The 14,996-nt window shown below is 44.3% G+C and overlaps 1 protein-coding gene across 2 annotated transcripts in view; it reads right to left on the reverse strand.

The window, feature by feature from the left end:
* LOC309359736 (A.superbus venom factor 1-like) overlaps window positions 1–14,996 on the reverse strand; it is a 56,414-nt gene that overhangs the window by 34,403 nt on the left and 7,015 nt on the right. For both annotated transcript variants that reach the window (XM_081893698.1, XM_081893697.1), the window contains exons 7-18: window positions 14,644–14,734; window positions 13,711–13,813; window positions 13,496–13,616; window positions 11,178–11,293; window positions 10,844–10,990; window positions 9,774–9,986; window positions 8,835–9,029; window positions 5,729–5,890; window positions 5,332–5,461; window positions 4,612–4,683; window positions 2,696–2,896; window positions 359–470 (exon numbers count right to left, since the gene is read on the reverse strand). In XM_081893698.1, the coding sequence (XP_081749824.1) occupies window positions 359–470; window positions 2,696–2,896; window positions 4,612–4,683; window positions 5,332–5,461; window positions 5,729–5,890; window positions 8,835–9,029; window positions 9,774–9,986; window positions 10,844–10,990; window positions 11,178–11,293; window positions 13,496–13,616; window positions 13,711–13,813; window positions 14,644–14,734 (1,663 nt within the window). The remainder of the gene's footprint in view (window positions 1–358; window positions 471–2,695; window positions 2,897–4,611; window positions 4,684–5,331; window positions 5,462–5,728; window positions 5,891–8,834; window positions 9,030–9,773; window positions 9,987–10,843; window positions 10,991–11,177; window positions 11,294–13,495; window positions 13,617–13,710; window positions 13,814–14,643; window positions 14,735–14,996) is intronic.

Here is a 14,996-nt window from a genome sequence, read left to right on the forward strand (position 1 = left end):
TCTGGCCCCACTGGATTTCTTTCTTTTTTTCCAAAACTGAAATCTGCACTGAAAGGACACAGATTTTCCAACATTTCACATGTCCAAGCTGCTATGACGAGGGAACTGAAAGCAATATGAAAAGAGGACTTCTCCAGAAGTTTCCAACAGTTATACGAACGTTGTCAACGGTGCATTGTATCTGAGGGGGCCTACTTTGAAGGCATGTAAGGTATGTACGTATGTTCAAATTTTTCTCGCTGTCCGATTTCTGTGACCATCCACCGAACTTTCCAATCACACCTTGTAGGATTGCAGCCTAGGTCTGGAGAGCAGACGCTAGGCTCCAAAGGAGAACATAGCCATAACATCTTTGTACCCTTGATCATTAGGAGGTGCAGTCAGCTGTTCTGTTCGCCATAACCAGCTCTCTGGAAACTGAGTTCTAGAAGTGATGTCTTCATCAGCTAAGAAATCATCCTCAAAGTCACCTGGGAAAACGGGAGACAAAGACTTAGCTGCAATGGCCTTTGTTACTGTGAAGTCCCTGCAATAAGTGACCAACAGACCCAAAACTTGACTTCTGGGTTCGTTCTCATTAAGAGCAGCAGCTTCAGTAAAAGAACACGTCAGGCCACCATCTCAACATGCTTGGCAGGCTAATGCATATCGCCTCAGCAGCATTCATATTGTTGAACACCACAGTCCTGCTGTGGAAAGGCAGCTACAAAGGCCCCACTATGGCCCCTGCCACTGATATAAGGAAAACCCTCCTGGATCAGGCCCCACTAGTCCAGCATTCGGTTCACAGTGGCCAAGCGGAAGCCTGTGTGAAACCCGCTAGCAGGATTGAAGCACAAAATCCTCCAGTGGTTTTAGCAACTGGTGTTCAGAAGGAGGGCCGGACTTAGGTTTGATGAGGCCCTAAGCTACTGAAGGCAATGGGGCCCTTTATATGTCCAGCTATCCTTTGTCAACAACAAATTGCCGCTGTTTTTTGTGTTGAATATATGCTATATGGTCATTTATGGACCTAATAGGTATCTAAAGCCATTTGCACATGTTGCCATGCAACCAGTCCATGCAGAATGTAGGCACCCTATATATAGAAATGAGCAAACCAGTGATATTTTAGGGAGCAGGCTAGCAGGCGGGGCCCATGACTTTACATCATAGGAGCCTACACAACACAAAATACTGTTGCTGTTTGTAGGTTTTGTTTTATTTGTTTGTTATATTATATTTTGGAAATGTACATCCAGTTTATTTTTTCCTTTAATTTTGGGGGGCCCCCAAGAGAGTGGGGCCCTAAGCTATAGCTTATACGTATATCCGGCACTGTTCAGAATAATTGCTGCCACCATCTGTGGAAGCAGAGTTTAGCCTTTAGGGCTAGTAGCCATTGAAAGCCCTCTCCACCATGAATTTGAAAGCCCTCTCCTCCATGAATTTGCCCTATCCTCTGTTAAAGCTATCTAGGTTGATGGCCAGAACTCCATCCCTGCAGGAGCAAGTGCCAAAGTTTAACCATGTGTTGTGTGTAAAGAAGTACTTTATTTTATCTCTCCCGACATCTCCCGTATTCCATTGTTTGCACAGCGTTGGGGCTGCGCAACAGAGGCATCAGGCAGCACAGTGCTCAGGGCTGCGTTTTGGAGGTGAAAGTTTTAACTTAATTCCTGTGGCATTGGGTTGAGCGGGCGAACAAAAGAAGTGCTTCCCCCTGAGCAAAACTATAAGAGATTCTTGAGGCAACAGAATGGGCTAGATCACTGCAGGAGGTTTTGTACACTCTTTAATACTGCTTGGCTTGAGTTTTGTTTCGTTTTTTAAGAACTCTTTGCACGTAGAAAATTTCGTACAGTCGTACCTTAGAAGTCGAACGGAATCCATTCCAGAAGTCCGTTCAACTTCCAAAATGTTTGGAAACCAAAGTGTGGCTTCTGATTGGCTGCAGGAAGCTCCTGCAGCCAATCGGAAGCCGCGGAAGCAGTGCAGGATATTCGGCTTCCGAAAATCACTCGAAAACCGGAACACTGACTTCCAGGTTTCAATCATTCGGGAGCCGATTTGTTCGGGAGCCAAGGCATTTGAGATCCAAGTTACGACTGTACTTGCAGGGAGTTATTGTAGCAGGAAGACATTCATAAATGGCACACATGCACCCTCTTGAGGTTAAAAATAGTAGTCTATTCTACCACCTCAGGAGTTCTACTAATTTTTCTGCATGTATAGACCAGGCTTAAATCAAGACTATATTAAACTCTAAGCCGTCACACACCTTGAATTCCTTCCCAGAACACCTATGTAGCACCTCCTTTCCATCAAACACTTAATGTCCACTGTTTTTATGAGGCTTTTGGTTTGATCTAAAGATGCTCCTCTCCACCTGAAACAATGTCCAAAAGGGTGCAACTGCGTTTGTGCATGCCCTTGTGTCTTCTCTTCTCATGTCCTTCTGCTTTCTCTTCACTCCTTTCACCCCTCTCTCATTCCCTTTCCTTCTGTCAAATCTGCAGTCTCCTCAGACCAGGGCCCAATCTTTACATAAGCAGAAAGTGTCAGATAGGGCAATGGGATCACATAAGTAACAAAGGGTTTTGCAGCCCTTCCATAGTGTTCTGAGAGACTTACTTACCATCTCCCCAATAGTGCGCCTCTGAATTATTATTATTATTATTATTATTATTATTATTATTATTAAAAATCTACTTGCTTCTTGCCAGTATCAGTTCTTCATCCTGCTCATTCTCATTCAATATGTCTCTGATGAAGCGGCAACATTCAAGGAAAACATTCTGGCACTCAGTCTGATCCACAATGTATTGTATACGCTTTTCACAGCTGTAGCCCATGGGGTTCTCATGCATGCCGTCTTCACAACACTTCCTTAGTGTCCGATTCTGAAATTGGCCAGCTGAAATATGCAAACAACATGGGAAATATCAAAGAATGTTTCCCATACCACTGTTGTTTTCCTACTCCCAACAGGCATCAGAAGAAAGCTGTTATCTTATTCTATAGTAATAATATAAGATGTTGTCATGCTGTAGTTTGCATGGCTGCCAATAGGAGGCAGGCAGTCCAAGGAGGCATACAAGCAGGCCAAGTGAGAAGTCGGGTTGGCCAGGCAGTGAGAAACCCAAGAAGGTGTTATCATGCTCTCCTTGTCATCACTGCTGCCACTGGCAGAAGCAATGGAGGGGATTCTTTCTGTGTCTCCACCCCCCTCCAGTGGTGGCAGCGACTGGAGATCATGGGAATGAGCGGGTAAGGTAAACTGTGAGGAGATAGGGGTTGAGTGGGGTGTAAAGGAAGTGGGAGAGTTGGCAAGTGGGGGTGGGGGGTAGGTGGGGCTGGTAAGCAAGATAAGCAGATGTGTAGCTCCTAGTTTAAATAAATGCTATGAATGTTATTGTTTTGGATTCTCCTGATGGTGGTGAGATGGTGGAGCATATAAGGCAGCGTTTCTCAGCCTTGGTGTGACGTTAACATATATGGAGTCAGTGGGTCTATAAAACTGGTTCTGAGAGGAGTTCTGGGAGGAGTTTGTTGGGAGTTGTTGGTGGGCAGTTGGTTGGGTTTCATGGGTTGGCTGGTTGGGAAAGGCAGTTGGTAATAGAGAGACAGTTAGGGCGGTTGGTCCTTGAGTGTGGGGAGGTAGCAGAGATAGAGAGAGGAACATAAGACTAAGAAAGTAAAGAGGAACACCGTTTGGTATGCTGTAAAAGTTTTGTTTTATGTCTGAAATAAAATACACTCTTCTTTATTAATTGAAAAGCTGATTGAGACTGAAGTGATTTTACCAGAGAGGACCTGGTTGGTGGCAGCGGATTAGTGGTGTACGGGTCAATAGTCCATGAGACGACCGGGGGCTCCGTACGAACGCCACACTTGGGTCCCCATATGTTTATGGACTACAACTCCCATCATCCCTAGCTAGCACAACCAGCGGTCAGGGATTATGGAAGTTGTAGTCCAACAACATCTAAGGCCCAAAAGTTGAGAAAGGGTGGCATATGCCGGGAATGCCTGAAAGAGTGAAACTGTTGGATGGGTATAAAACATTGCGAAGAGGGATTGCGTTTTAGGAAGCCTGAAGGGTAAATATTGATTTGTTAGCCATTGTAGAGTGAATTGATTCTGACCAAGTGGCTCAGCAGAATCAGGAAGCAGTTTTGACACCACTCCAACCCACCATCCCTTCTGAGGAAACAGGCACTGAATCGCTTTCTGAAACCTCTGAGGTCAGGTCAGTTAAAATCACATCTCCAAGTTACAATATTTCTGGAAAAAAAATCCCCTCTTCTGGAACTCAGCAGGATCTAGGACTAGTGCATCACAATAAATGTGAATGCCTACCATCACTCCAAAACAAAGACAATGAACGGAGCAATGTTAGTGTAAGAAATCATTGTTAAATATGTTCTGGGTTCAGAAAGAGTGTCATTAATTTTGTTGGATTTATTTAACAAGTTGGCATTGATAATGTTCATTAATACTCGTGTGGAAATCAATGGGTTCATTTAGTAGCTGAATGAGAGATTTTGGAGAAGAACTGGAATTCATGTTCAGTGATTGCAAAATTCTCCACCGTTCTTGCCGATGAAGCCTTTGCCATGCATCACATACCTTTACTTGCTTTAGATTCAATGAGCTGTACAGAGCGGCGGCGGCGTCTTGCAGGCTGAGGGCACTTTGGATCTGGAGTAGAAAAGGGAGGAACAGGAACTAATTGTTTGGAACTGAAATAAGATGTTAGTGCCACTGAATTCTAATTCTTTTGGAGACTGACTTTATGCGTGTTTACGTAAAAGTGGTTCCCACCGAGTCCCATTATGTAAGGCTCAACTACATGTTACACATGTGACAATGAACTCCTGATAGCTGCCATTTCTCATTAAGACATCTTACAGGGGGTGCAATGTGGAGTATTGCTGATTGTCCTGAAGCTGTTTCTTAGAAATAGCAGTCTTTTGAGATTTGTCACGTGTATTTGCATATCACACAGTGGGGGGTAGTGGGACAGTTCAGTCCAAGAACCTGCACCCCCACCCCACCCCCTGCCTGGCATCCTGGGGCATAACCTGCAGCCAATGCCATGCTAGCACTTGAGCCAGAAAAGAGTCTAGGCCAGTGTTTCTCAACCTGTGGGTCCCCAGATGTTGTTGGACTACAACTCCCATCATTCCTAGCCAGCATGACCAGTGGTCAGGGATGATGGGAGTTGTAGTCCAACAACATCTGGGGACCCATAGGTTGAGAACCGCTGGTCTAGGCCCTGCTCTTAGGTGAAAGGTCTTTCTCACTCCTTTGCCATCTCACCGGCACCAACACCCTCCCCAATAATACCTGATCTCTGTTGCGTGGAAAGCTTATTGCTGGTCACCAGGGCAAGTCCAGCGTCTTCAAACACACCCAGATTGTTCCTGCCACTGCCGGCTGTACATCCAATATCCCTCTTTTCCACTGAGTCCCATATCTGACATGGAGCAGGCACAGTATGAGAGGGGGAGATCAATCAATAAATGTTAAGGGGAAATGTAAGGTGAATGGTTAATGTACATCACAATCCACCATTGTGCACATTCATCCAGGCCTCATGGAGAACGTGCACATAATTCTTACATGAAGAAGTAATTGTGTACATTTCCCAATCAATCTCCAACAGCCCCTGCCCTGGCGAATGTGCCTTTACCAACTGAATTTTGTACATTCTTGTGTCATCATGCCTCGTTCCCGGCCTCACCTTGCTTTGTGTAAGCTTGTACTTCTTGTTAAGCACATAGACTCCTTTGTCCACAGCCACAAGACCAACCCAAGCATTTGCATCTCCTTCGAGTTTGATAGACACTTGATCTCCTGGCTCGTGGATCTGGTCATCTTCCCGATGTTCTCCTTTCACAACCAGCTGCTTGAACAAGGGAACAAAGAAGTTCAGTTCTGTGGCAGGGAAAGTGCCTGAATGACTGTCTTGGGAGGGAAGAAGAATCGCTATTTTATATTAAGTCAGTCTTTTAAATATTTGTAAAGATCCTTTGCCAATCTCCCCTACGTTTCCTTCTCCGAGAGCTGAACAAGGGGACAAGCAAAGGGTAGCATCCTGATCAGACAGCCAATCAACACTGTGCAACCTGGTAAACAGTGACATTTGGAGCACATAAATTGGATATGCGTAAGATGAATATACTGTAATCTTAAAAGCAAGCCTGTCAGTTAGCCTGTTCATTTAGAGAAGGTTCAGTTCAGTTGTACATCTATGGATGTTTGCCTGTTAATAAAATACCTGTTCTAAATTACTTGATTGAATCTGGAACTTCATGTTGAAGACAGCATATGATGCCAGGAAATACATTCTGTGAAAGTACTATGGAATATTTGAGGGCTCTGAATCCTTTATTTCTCACACACATGGCAGCTGAGGAAAGGAAGCAGAGGCAGGGATGGAGACACGCTGACAGGAAAAGGTTGTGTAATGGTTATATGGGGTTGCTCGTGCGTAAGTTGCCGCCACTCCTGGCTAGGTAGCCTGGTTAAACCTTTCCTGGCTGGACAGCCCTTCACTTCGTGGCTGTTCAGTCACTAGCAGAATCTGTCAGTGGGCGTTTCTTGAACTTCTTCCAGCAAAGAAGTTCTTTGACGCCAAGTCTACGCCTACTTTCCCTGCGCGGAAGTCTTCCGCGCAGGGTGGGTGTGGGTAGCGGAGGACCTGTGCTCTCCCCGCTGGTCTCCGGCGAAGAGTCCTGGAGCCCCCTCTCCGATTCCCCCATCCGCCCCCCTTTATCCCTGGTGTTACGCTGATTTTCTTCCCCAGCCGATGAGTTCCCTCTCTCCCTGCTTGGCCCTTCTCGGGCATCGCTTGGGAGCCCTGCCTCCACTTCTGGCTCCAATGTCAGTTCCCTGACAGGTTGGTTTTCAACAATGGCCAAGGTTGAGTAGAGATAGCAGCAGCAGTGTGGGGGGGGGGATGACCCACTGAGGAGGAAAATTGGCAGTTTAAAGCAAGGTTTCAGTATAGCAAGAAGAGAGCTGAGGAAAACTTTGTTATGTTAGCATTTTAGTGTTAGCTTCTGTTCTGTACCCATCTCTGCTATTTCTCCTTGTTGACATTTAAAAGAGTAGAAACAAACTCTCACTTTGAATTTCTTGGTGTAGAAAGTATTGATCTGATGTGCAGGGATCTTTCCTATTCTAATAAATTCAAGAGAATTCTGGAAGCTTCTCTGTGTGAAAGAAGCAAGCAGAAGGTTACTGATATTTGGGTTATTCCTTCTGAGAAGGCTTAAACTGGTTCTGTTATCTCTTTTTTGTCAATAGTGAGGCAAGAAGGAGCCTGGGTTTCATTCTCTCATTCCATCTCTTTTCCTTCTGGCGTGGTGTTCCGTATATAGTGTTAAAGTTTATAATTATAAGTAGTTGTAGGTTTAAGTTAAGTCTGCTGCAACTGGATTTCTTATGGACAGTGCCAATCCTAAATGTATTGGATTTGTGACCATTATGCTCATTCGCCTTCAGTAGCAATATAGCTCTATTGGATGAAATACAATTGCCTCTGGTCTATTTTTAGAGAATCCTGCAATGTGTTTACGTTTTTACTCTGCTAACTATATGTTGAAATCCACTCTGGATCAATATTGAGTAGAATTTCAATGACACAAACTTCCCTTCCCAATCGGTTCGGACCTCTTCCACTTCTTTCCATTTTCAGTGTCTTTCCTTTCCAACAGCCCTGCCATTGTCACTGCTGTTGTGCAACCTGCTTTCTCTTCAGCTCCCCTACCTGACCTCATCTTCATGAAAATCCAGGATTGTAAAATGGCAGTAAAGGTAAAGGGACCCCTGACCATTAAGTCCAGTCACAGACGACTCTGGGGTTGAGGCGCTCATCTCGCTTTACTGGCCAAGGGAGCCGACGTACAGTCATGTGGCCAGCATGACTAAGCCACTTCTGACGAACCAAAGCAGTGCACGGAAACACCGTTTACCTTCCCACCAGAGCGGTACCTATTTATCTACTTGCACTTTGACGTGCTTTCGAATTGCTAGGTTGGCAGGAGCTGGCACCGAGCAACGGGAGCTCACCCCGTCACGGGGATTCGAACCACCAGCCTTCTGATCGGCAAGCCCTAGGCTCTGTGGTTTAGACCACAGTACAAATCCTCCAATGAAGGGGGCTGTACGATGACAGGTGTTCATTTTTTATGTATGTGTGAAGAAACACGTATTTGGTAGGATGGAAGAATTTGTCTATTTTTGTTTCTCCGAGTTTATCATTTCTCTAATATTAAATTTAATTTTCTGTAATTGTACCTTTTAAAATACCTCATGACAATTCATAATTCCTCCTAATATGTGCATACATACATGTGCACATTTTTATATGCAATTTTTCCTAAAATGCACATTTTTGCAGGAATATAACAAATTTAATATGCTGGTTTTTTATATATTATGTCCTTTCCCACATATCATATGCACACATTCCTCTAATATAACACCTCTGTGGATGCATTATTTGGTTGGAGAAGTGCTTGAGAACATTCAGAGAAATGCAAATTTCAAAGAATAGCTGCATTTTGGTTCTCCTATTGTTTCAGATTGGACAGATTCAGTGGTTTTGCATTGAAATATGAGCTGAATTTCTTTTCCCCCTCCCATTTTAGTTATTATGGGTTAAAACATTTGCACGTACATTGTAAGGTTCTACTCATTTTCTAACCCAAAGTGAAACAAAACTGTGAGAGGACTCTCATTCCAAATGCTCTTAAAAACAGTGAGTGATGGAGTGGGGTTGGAGGGAAGTGTATTTATTGCACTTCTGCAATAGCTTGCACTGTTACAGGAAGTTGACCTACCGTTCCCATGCAGGTGTCCTTCACATCCATCCAGACAGAGTCGGCCACAATCTCACTGTTCCCCACTTGGTAGTAAGCCACAATCCGGAAGGAAGGAATGAGCTCTGGGGTGATGGGCAAGGAAAAGGTCACCAAATTCTGTCCTGCTTCTCTGCGCTGCCTCGCAACCTTGAACATTTTCCCCTTCGTCAAGATCTGGTGGTGAACAAGACATCCTGTTTAACGTGAAGCAGATTAGCAAGCATAGATTGGTTTGAACAAAACTCCATGCAATTGGGCTAACTCACATATCAAGTGTAATGCAAATGTTTTTCACCTCATGGAGCACAGCGACATGGAAAAGTTTATTTTGGGGGATACCTTTCTTCTTCTTTTTACATTTTTTATTGGTTTTCACAATTTACATATAGGATTCCATGAATCCTTGGACTTTCCTCTGCCCCTCTATGGGTTAAATCTGCATTCTTTTCTTTTCTTTTCTTTTAACTGCATCATTTAAAATTCTCCATTTTCTTAAAAATCCCTGTTTTCCCATAGTTCTTGTTACATTACAAGTGTTGTTACTGTCCTGCCAAAGTTTTTAGTTGTTTACAGTGTTCTCTGAGGTAAATTATAAATTTGTCCCATTCTTTAGTAAAATTTCTATCTTCTTGATTTCTGATCTTCCCAGTCATTTTTGCCATTTTGGCCTAATCCATCATCTTTATCAGCCATTCTTCTCAGGTCAGGACTTTGTCTCCCTTCCATCTCTGGGGAATGCCTTTATAAGTGCCATTGTAATGTGAAGCTTAACCCAAAGCAACCAAAGAAGGCAGGTGCTGTAGGAAAGACTGCTGAAACCTGTTTTTCCATGAGGACTAGACACCTCTCTCACCAGCTTCAGTATTAACAGGCGTATAGAGACTTGGCCCTCAGGCTTCCATTCTGCCCAGTACTTACCATATAGGTGAAATATTGGATCTGATCCAGCACTTCTTGGTTGTTGCCCTTCAGATTGAAATTGATAGGCAAGTTGTCTCCAGCCTTCAGCTCCGTAGCTGTGACTGCCAAATGGAGATAATTTCCGGACCCTCCTTGGGTCTGGTACGCTGTAGCTATCATGGTCTTGGTTGCCTGGCGTTCATTTAAAAGTTGGGGATCTTTGGTTTTTACCTACAGAAATTGGAAAGTGGAAAAAGTTATCTAGGGGCTTATCCACACTTTTGCCCTGTGCTTTCTAGGTACAGGTCCACACTTTCCCGTTCTGTTCCCCAGCACTTTTTATTTTAATAATTTTTATGAAATTTTCAATCTTACAATTTCAAATAAACATTTTACAAACTTTAAAATATCGAATGGTTCCCTTCTTCTCTTCCCATGGTTCATTTTACATATCATACATCCCTGCATATTTTACTACAGTGGTACCTCGGGTTAAGAACTTAATTCATTCTGGAGGTCCGTTCTTAACCTGAAACTGTTCTTAACCTGAGGTACCACTTTAGCTAATGGGGCCTCATCCTGAAGCGAAGTTCTTAACCCGAGGTACTATTTCTGGGTTAGTGGAGTCTGTAACCTGAAGCGTCTAACCTGAAGCGTCTGTAACCCGAGGTACCACTGTATAACTATTCAAATCAGTCTTCCACTTTTACATCCATCAAAAATTATTTACTCTGCTGAATTCATCTTAATGCTGCCAGCGTTTTCAGCTGTATAGTTATTTTCCATATACTGAATACATGTTTTGCAGCCTTCTCCTTGCTCTCTTATTCTATATGTTAAATCTGTAAGTTGTGCATATTCTGTCAACTTAAGTTGTCAATCCTCTTTGGTTGGGACCTCACTCACTTCCCATTTTGGGGCTAACAAAACACTCTATGCACTGAGCTATGGACCCTCCCTTAAAAATTCCTAAGTACCCCCCCGTGAACAGTTGCTTTGATTCTGTGTGCAGAAGATACACACAGGAACTGCCAATAGCACAATTCATGCATTTGAAGGGAACCTGGCACGGCCTCAGGGGGACTCACTGTGATTCTGAGCTCTTGGCTGTTTGCTGGCGTGTTCAGGATCAGCTTGGCTGTCCCATCATCCTGGGTGGTTCCATCAGCTGCAATTGGCTCTGTCACCACAGGTACACGGGAAGCCGGGGAGCCATCAGGATTGGTGACAAACACCTAAGCAATTGAGAAGGAAGAGGTGAATGAGTGTGAGATGCAGCCATCTCTGCAGAGCCAACACCACTTTTCCCCAAGGCATCCATGGATTTAAGAGATTTCCCACAGCTCCTTATGTTCGCCACTGTGGATTTCCAAGAGCCTGGGACTGGGCCATGAAAGAAAGACGGATTCAGGTGAACATTACCATCAGTTCAAAGGGCATCCCTGGCTTGAAGTACTTGGGGGTTTTCGTGAAGTGGATCTGATAGGGCGATGTCACAAGGCTGATGCCAGATCGCTCAGTCACCACCATGTCGCTGCCTGCAGGAAGGAGAAGAAGGGACTCAGAGAAGGAATGAAGCCAAGCGGGGAGAGAGAAATCTTCCAATTGTTTCAAAGCCTTTCAGCAGGCATTTAAAGGAGGTTTTCTGTTTTTACGATGAATTTTAATTAGTTTTATCCACTGTATTTTTAGCCATACATAGATTCTTCTTCACAAAGGGCGGCAAATATGTTCCAGCAGCCTTAAGGGTTTTCAACGCAAAGCCCGTTTCCCAACTCCTGTATGCAGCAAATGTCTGGCATAATGGGGACCTGCCAAAGCTAGATGGCTTTCAGGCAAAATTTATACGATCTCTGCTGCAGGTACCTAACTGCGTCCCCAACTCCGTACTTTTGTTGGAAGCTGGTGAATGCCCAATTTCAGCTAGAGCGTGGTGGGCTGCCCTAAGACATTGGCTCAGGATTTCAGTGTTTAATCTAGGGAAGGGTCTGTACCAACATTTGACCAATGAGGAATTTGTCAGCAAATGTCAGAAAACCATGGCTAAAAAAGCCACCTCTATTGGTCTGTCTCCCCCCCAACTGTATTACCTGGGCTATGAAGGCGCCCAAAAGGCTTTAAAGCAAAGATTATGGGACAATGCACACAGTGACTTGCGTCTCGATCACATGCAGTCTGTAGTCCACTGGCAGCAGGAGTTCAATATGTAAGTTAACATCTTACATCAAAAACCTGACAGTACCTAACTATCGAAGACTTTTTACCAAGGCCAGACTGAATGTCTTCCCCTCTGCAGTGCTGGATGGTAGGTTGAGAGGAGTTCCCTACCAGGACAGACTTTGCTCGTGTGCTCAAGACATCGATTCCATAAATCATATTTTGTTACATTGTGCGAAGTATGAGCAGGCCAGGGCTGAATTGATACTACCCTTGCTGGTGCCTTTCCCGGGAAAGTCAGAGGCTCACTATGTCAGGTTCCTACTGGAAGACCGGACAAAAGCTAGAACTTTGGCAGTGGCAAAGTTTTTATCGGTGGTTGCAAGAACAAATGAGCCCTATATTCCAAACAAAGTGCTTGATTAACCTGAAGGTAGGCTGTATGAACTCTGTATTGATTTGTAATGTTTTGTTGGTCTCTGGACCGTAATAAAGATTGTTGTTGTTGTATTTTTTTTGGCCATTTTTATGAACAGTACACCACTTGGAAATTTCAGTAATTAAATAGCTAAAATAGTTAAAAATTGGAGAAGCCAATGTAGGTCTACTCAGAAGTAAATTCCACTGAGTTCTTTCAGAAAAGTGTGGCTAGGGATTGCAGCCTTGTAAATGGATAAATGAAGGCAGGAATTGGTGTCTAAATGATACAGCAAGGCTCTTTAAAATGTCAACCCTAATGGCAAGGTAGATAGCATCATTTGACCTTCTTCATTGCAGGCAGCAAAATATCTTAGATCCAGCCCAGCATGTGGTGAGAAAACTTGAGGAATTGCTGCTCTGGAAGCAACAAATAAACTCAGCAACCAGCACATTTTGCACTATGGAACACCTGGGAGTGTTTCCCTTGGGCCCTAGTTGAATCCTGTGAACCACAGGTTTTTTGTAAAGATGGAAAGATTTCTAGACTTCATGGTTACATAGGCAAGTTTGAGCATTCAATGGCAAAAAGGATACAGATAGGAACTAAAAACAAGCTCAAATTTATTATCAGGTTTCCTGATTCCAACACAGGTCCAATATATTTTTCTTTCCAGGAGTTGGGTGAAGATTATTTCTTTGCAAGATTAAATATTTTGGCATCATAATGTTACATAATAAAATGTCTGGCTGTAAAAATCCAAATCAGAAGGGGTGGAATAGTCTCAAAGCAACATTATGAACTGCAGCAGGTTAGTCAGACTCCAACATTCACAAGAGGTCTGGATGGTGGCACACAAGAGTTCTGCACTGGCTCCCCACTTGTGGAATGCCCTCCCTAGAAAGGTGCACCTGGTGCCTTCAACACATATCTTTAGGTGTCCGGCGAAAATATTCCTCTCCTCCCAAGCCTTCAGCTAATTAAACAATCTATGGCCTTTTAAACTGCAGGGGCAGGGACAGGTATTTTGTTTGTTACTATGTTGTGTATTTTTGTCTATCTACATTGCAAACCGCCCTGTGATCCTCAGAAGGAGGGCAGTATAAAAATGTAATGAATAATAAAATTCCATCCTATTCCATCTGGTTTTCAGACTGACACTCACCTGACTCTGTCATCACTGTCACAGAGACATAGAGGGAGTGCCCAATAAGATTGTTGAGGTTGTGAAATCGAGTCTGAAGGATGTCTCTCCTTAGGATTCCTTCCCCTTCTCCATTACTCATCTGAAAAGGAAAATGGGAGGTAAGCCAAGTGATACATGTGTTTGTGCATGTGTGTATGTGTGAGAGAGTACACACACACATAAACACACCCTACCTGAATTCTCTGGAGTGAGTCTGGAATGCTGTGTTTGACGCCATCCACTTTCACTCCAAAGAGGACAAAGGCCATACCCTCCACACTCTTCCCATAGAGGAACCTAAAACAACAAAATCCAACGTCAAATAAGGGCCAAATTCAAAAAGGATAAGGCTATCTGTTAGAGGCACCATACTTCTCAGTAACAATTGCTGGGAATCTGTGGCGTAGCGTGGGGGGTGCAGGGGGGGCCGGCCGCACCAGGCGCAACATCTGGGGGTTAGGGTTAGGGGGCGCAAATCCATGGGTTAGGGGGCGCAAATCCACGGGTTAGGGGGCGCAAATCCACGGGTTAGGGGGCGCAAATTACTTGCCTTGCCCCAGGTGCTGACAACCCACGCTACGCCACTGCTGGGAATAACAAGGAGAGAAAGGGCTTTTGCGCTCACATCATGCCGAAAAACTTTCCTCCTGTGCTGGGGTCCCAACATAAACCATGCACAAACACACACACACACACAGAGAGAGAGAGAGAGAGAGAGAGAGAGAGAGAGAGAGAGAGAGAGAGAGCTGCTATTAACACCCCGCCAGAGGTGCTACCCTGAGGCAAAGATTGGTAGGCGCCTGTGACATCACACACCCAATGTGGGACGCGACACACGCACATCGTCGGGAGGAGGCCTTGCCCAGAGTCACGCAGCTTCAATGGCTTTGATTGCTGCACAGTGCCTTTGATGCTGCACTGTGTTTGGCTCTGTGGTTCAACCACCCCCGCCCCTAACTAATAGGATGGCTGAACCCCCTGGTAAGGAATATTGAGGGGGTGACGACACCTCTGCCACATGCAGTTGGCACAGCTGCTCCCTGCTATGCTATTAATTCTAGATATGTTAATTTTATTTCACGCAGGTAATACCTTGTCTTTACCTTCCCACAGTTGCAGACACCCACCTTGCAGTGATAGACACTCTGAAATCCCTGTTGCTGTCAATGTAATAAAATTTAGCCGATGGCTCCACTATGACTTCGAAGCTTGGCAATACTAAAGAAAAAAATAGGGGAAGAAGAACATATAAATATTTGAGGAGAGATGTGACTTTTTTAGGACAGTGTCTGCAATTTGAAAAGTATGAGTGTTATGTTCTGAGTTGAATAGGATTCAAATTGCAGCAGTCTGATTGGTCCTAGAACAATAGGATCCAGAAGGCAGCAGTCTGATTGGTCCGCAGGAGCCACCCAATCCAACTCCAGGTGGAAGTGAATCCGCAACCTGATTGGCCTACAGGAGAATCCTGGAACTAGCC

The sequence above is a fragment of the Podarcis melisellensis genome (assembly GCF_964234715.1).
Source record: "Podarcis melisellensis genome assembly, chromosome: 17".
In the NCBI taxonomy this organism is placed as follows: Eukaryota; Metazoa; Chordata; class Lepidosauria; order Squamata; family Lacertidae; genus Podarcis; species Podarcis melisellensis.